Source organism: Cryptotermes secundus, unplaced genomic scaffold (genome assembly GCF_002891405.2).
Source record: "Cryptotermes secundus unplaced genomic scaffold, Csec_1.0 scaffold112, whole genome shotgun sequence".
Classification (NCBI taxonomy): domain Eukaryota; kingdom Metazoa; phylum Arthropoda; class Insecta; order Blattodea; family Kalotermitidae; genus Cryptotermes; species Cryptotermes secundus.
In genome coordinates this window covers 1423253-1428856 of record NW_019718271.1, presented here as the reverse complement: position 1 = coordinate 1428856, position 5604 = coordinate 1423253, and the positions used below count along the sequence as shown (strand labels likewise).

Sequence of the window (5604 nt, the reverse complement as noted above, 5' to 3'; positions counted from 1 at the left end):
GAAGGTGCTATGGCATGGAAATGAATGTGGAGAAAACAAAAGTAATGAAAATTTCGAGACAACCAACCCCAGTCACAATAAAGATAGACCAAAAACAACTGGAGAATGTGAAATGTTTTAAATATTTGGGTAGCTTGTTAATAGATGATGGAAGGTGTACGTGTGAAATTAAATCTAGGATTGCCATGGCAAAAGTTGCATTTAGCAAGAAGAAGAATCTTTTTACCAGCAAATTGGAATTAAATTTGAGAAAGAAACTAGTGAAATGCTACATTTGGAGCGTAGCTCTGTATGGGGCTGAAACTTGGACACTTAGGACAGGAGATCAGAAACACCTGGAAAGCTTCGAAATGTGGTGTTGGAGAAGGATGGAGAAGATCAGTTGGACCGATTATGTGAGAAATGAAGAAGTGTTAATTAGAGTCAGTGAGCAGAGGAATATCCTACACGAAATAAGAAAACAGAAGGCTAATTGGATTGGTCATATCTTATGCAGTAACTGCCTTATAAAAGAAGTTATTGAAGGAAAGACAGAGGGGCAGATAGAAGTGACCAGAAGACGAGGAAGAAGACGTAAGAAGATGCTGGATGACCTTGGGGACAGAAGAGGATATTTTCGTTTGAAGGAGAAAGCTCTAGATCGCATCAAGTGGAGGAATTGTTTTGGAAGAGACTGTGGACCTGTTGTCTTCATAGATTACTGATGAATGAATATATCTTCAGTCAGCCTACCAGTTTCTCTTCAGATCCTACCATTTTGAAGAGAAATGAAATAAAATTAATATTACAGTTTTCGATGTGGCATCATGTCCACACTCTCAAACATACAGCTTGTTTACCCACATAACACCTTTTCACTGCTTCTAAATCTGATTAACAAAACCGATGCAACACAGAAGCAAATTTTACAGTCAAAACTACCATTTAATGATTCTCAATTTAAGGTTTCTTTGCATTTAATGTTCGATTTCAATGATGCCAAGTCAATCATCTCAGTGTTGAAATTTCCTCTGTTTAATATTTTCCTCAGTTTAGTGTTCAAATACATTACTTGGCCGCACCATAGCTCAAGTGGTTAGTCGCTGGCTTCCCACCGCAGCGGCCCGGGTTCAAACCCGAGCCTGGTCACGTGGGATTTGTGGTGGACAAAGTGGCACTGGAGTAGGTTTTCTCTGAGTACTTCAGTTTCCCCTGCCAATCTTCATTCCACCAAATTCTCCATCATCACAATCACCCAGGGCAGGTACAATAGGCCAATCAGTGGGCGCTGTCCCGAGTGGACCCAACTGGACTCCACCCCCCACTATGTGAATTAATTAAAATTACTCATACATGTGACAATTGGTGTCAGAAGTGGGATCAGATGGATCGATTAATGGACTGAAGACTGCAGTGTGTAGTTATATCACCATACTACAAAGATGAAACAGATACTGGCATGCCTGCTGGTTGAAATGAATGTCACTCGAGAAAAGATGTACTATAACCATCAAAGAAGCCAAAATAGGGGCTGAAATTGGGCGCCAATCATGTAAAGTTATAACTGAAATGCCTAGGAAAAAGGATATTTTGTACGTCAAATGGCCAGGATGTGTTATATTTTTGTATCAATAATACATATAAATATCATGAAGTAGACATTTCTTATTTTCTACAGGGAAAGTCTAATGAGAAACATGTAATGAGCAAAATATGAATCACCATGGTAAAACACTGAAGTCCTCCTGCCTCGCACTAATCGAAAGGTAAAAACATAAGAACCTATCAATTACACCACATCTCCAATTACAAACTGCAATTCCTTAGTCCTTACCATGCTCATTATTGAGCTTAATAAGCTCAAGTCGCACTGTCCAAACTTCCCATGGAATACATTCTGGCTGAAAGGGCCACCTATTTTTTTTCTTTTGGAAGAATTCAAGTGAAATTTGACCCGATCCGGGGCCATCATTTCCACGCAAAGCTTCAGAGAATTCTGATATCTCCCGTTTCAAATTCCTGTCCAGGTTATCAGACGAACAACAAACCTAGAAACAAAATTAAAAACTTCCGCAAATCATGGAAATTACTCTCATAAGTAAGGTAATGTATGTAAATATGTAATATGTTGCTACTTCTGGAAGGTGACAAGTAAAGCTGTACCTATGGTTAAAGTACCATGTCATATAGACGATACAGAGCTGAAAAACCAGTCTTAAACTTGACACTAAATGTGGGCAAGTAACTAGCAATCACACTCCGGCCCAATTTTCCTTCAGAGAAAGAGCCAACAATACTTATTACAAGTAAGGTAAAGTTGTCCCTGTGCTTAACTATTCAGTTATTCAGTATTGAGGGGGTGGGTTACCCCATGCACTGCGACCAGTTTGATCTATTGTGCGTTCCCCTTTAAATTTCTACTGTCTCCATACCCTACCGGTACTGGTGCTCGCTATCGTTCCCTTCTGCCAGCGAGGTTTCGGCCTTCTACTGGCAGTGGTATCTAATAGCTAGTCCCTTTCTGTCAGTGAGGTCGTCCTTCCTCTGGCAGTGGTACCTAAGCTCCCCCATCTACTGGAGGCATTGGAAACTACTTGGGCGGGAAATTGCCAAACTACTTGGGCGGGAAATTGCCTAAATTTAGCTCAGAGGTCTCCTGGAGACATGAGGTTCTTTTACATGCCGTAAATCTACGACACGGGACCCACGGCTTAAAGTCCCTCCCAGAAGACTTGTTCCCTGAATTTTTCTGCCCTTAAAAATTCCACGATCTCCGCCGGGTTTGAACCCGCATACCTTGAGTCATGAGGTGGGAACGTTACCCTAGACTATGGAGGCCGCTTGTGCTTAACTAACTGAACACTATGCCAAGAAGATGTATGGGAGGAGGGTGGATGTATAGACCATGCTTTCTTGACAATGGCACCAGTTTGAAGTGAGTGGTCAGCTTCACCCTGGGGAAAGAGCCCCTGGTACCCATTCGACAGGAAGCTGGATGGGCCCCAGAAATGGTGTGGAAGAGACGGAGAAGTGGAAATTCTTGACCTTACTGGGACTCAAACTCTGACCCCTCAGCTGACCAGCCTGTAGTCAGTCCCTGTACCGACTGCGCTATCCTGGTTATTACAAGTAGATACAAGAAAATATAAAAATATTAAGTACTATTAAACTAACATGAAATTATAATGTAATATGCGTTCAACTAGGCCATCTGGGGGATCATAGTAATATCACCACATAATGAATGCAGAGACAGAAATAAGTGATCATCATGCCTAAAATTATCTCATGTTTTGTGCCCAGTTTTCATCTGAAGGTAAAATTACACGAGTTTCATTACTGATAAAAGAATCAAGTTGTCTGTTTCTGTGTAAGGTTTTAGTAATTACATCATAAACATAAAATTAAATAACTAATTACATTGGACATTCCATACAATTTTAGAAGACATAAGAATAAACAGGAGGCAATTCAATACCAATTTTTTTCTTCTAATTTTACATGTGAATGTAAACAGAAGCACTACTCTGTACAATATTTACAAGTGAAAACATGGCAACTATAAAACAGTGGAACCTTGGTAATCTGAGCCTACATTAATCCGAGATCACAGTAATCTGAACTGACACGCAGCAAAGTAAAAGTAAATAAAGTTATCCCTGTGCATAAATAATTATGCACTATGCCATGAAGGTGTATGGGGGAGTGGATATATAGATCCACACTTTCTTGAATTTGACATTAGCTGGAGGTGAGTGATCAACTTCACACCCCTGCTGCTTTAACCCCGGGGAAAGACCCCGGTACCCATTGTATAGGAAAGTGCATCGGCCCCAGAACTTGTCTGGATGAAGTGAAGAAGAGAAAATTCTGACCCTACCGGGACTCGAACTCCCGACTCCTCGGTCGTCCAACCCGTAGTTAGTTGCTATACCAACTACCCTATCCCTGCTGACTTGCAGTACCACCAAAAAAGACATTTCCAAAAACTATACATTTAATCTAATTACTTCTTTGCAATAAAAACGAATTATTATGAAGCAAGATATTATGTCTTAATGGCCCTGCCTCTCTAGGTGGTGAAAGATGTAACCCGGTTACCCTGAGCCCAGTTTATATACAAAATGTACCTACAGATCTTTTAAATAAATATTTTTGCTAATGTTTAAAAATATTTTTTCATTTGAAATCAGCTTACTGAAGTTGGACTCCATTACAGTGAAATTTCTACTTAATGAATCCCTGGAGGAAAGGCTTCCTTACAATAAATCAAGGTTTTCACTAAATGGGGTCATTCAAAATTAGATAAAAAAATTCTAGGGTATAACATCCTGAAGTGTAGTGAAAGTCAAACAACATTTTGAAGGAACATATTGCCTCTATCTTCATGGTCGAAGCGAATGCCTTGCAACAAATCAGCACAAAGCAGACGATAAGCAGATCTCCGCTTGCTTCCTGCTTCATGTGAATTTCTCACTTGGCTTGCTCTGTAAATGTGCACTGTGAACTGGAAAGCGCTTGGAACAAAGTGTTAATGACCTCTTTCAAGATAAGTGCCATGTGCCTGGAAGATATAAGACCATGAAATACTTCGGTCCCAATACACAATGCCACAGCTGATATCTCCCCAATACTAGTAGGACATGCTACTACTTGTACACACCCAAGTGCGCTACTAAGTTTGTCTATTAAGACATACTAGTAACATTAAATCACCAATCACAGTGGCCGCATGGTCTGAGGCATGAGTCGTCTTTGCCCACTCAAACACTGGGGTCATGGGTTCGAATCCCACTCGAGACATGGATGTCTGTGTGCATTTATTCTGTGTTTGTGTTGTTGTGTGTGTAGACAGCAGTCTTCAAATGGGCTGATCCCCTGTCCAAGGAGTCCTACTGTGTATAGATTAAGAAACTGAAAAAGCAGCCAAGGTGCACAAGGGCTGTAGAGCCACAGATAGTAACATAGCTCTTACGTATTACTGTCCAAGGTATAACAACCTTAGCAATTAACTGAGAAACCAGAACTCACAAAAAGACAACTTGATTTCTGGAATCATACAAAATTTATTCATAAATCCTCTTAATCTATGTAAATGTGATTCTACAGGAAAATTATCTGACAGCCTGCCACAAACTGTTCAGCAAATCCCATGGGAGAGACATACCTTCTCAAGTTCACTCACACTGTATGTGTTCCAACTCGATATAGTCAACGGAGCCTACAGACATTACAATCTCTCTCCAATATTACCTCCATAAATCACCTAATACTACAGTGAAATAAGCTTATGTGATACGTTACTTGTTGTGTCAAATGTCATGTGAGAGTTACACAGTGAAACAATGGACCAATACAGGTCTAAGTGCATGGGGAAACCCACCCTCTCCAATAACTAACTACACAGTGAAACAACTGTTCACATATAATACTCACAGGGAAAGAAGTGAGAAGATACTGGCATAAATTTCAAGATGTTATAGTTCCAAATAGAAAAAACTGTTTATATAATCATAAATAAATTCAAGCAAACGGGACTGTTATTGGAGAACAAAAGAACAGAGTACGAGGGTAATTCCAAAAGTAAGGTCTCCTATGTTTGAAAATATAAAATAAACATTTATT

At 39.9% G+C, this 5604-nt stretch overlaps 1 protein-coding gene across 1 annotated transcript in view; it reads right to left on the bottom strand.

Moving 5' to 3' along the window:
• Nucleotides 1–5604, bottom strand: part of LOC111870057 (autophagy-related protein 101) — a 16377-nt gene that overhangs the window by 2880 nt on the left and 7893 nt on the right. Inside the window, exon 3 of the mRNA XM_023862061.2 lies at nt 1814–2027. Coding sequence (XP_023717829.1) covers nt 1814–2027 — 214 coding nt within the window. The remainder of the gene's footprint in view (nt 1–1813; nt 2028–5604) is intronic.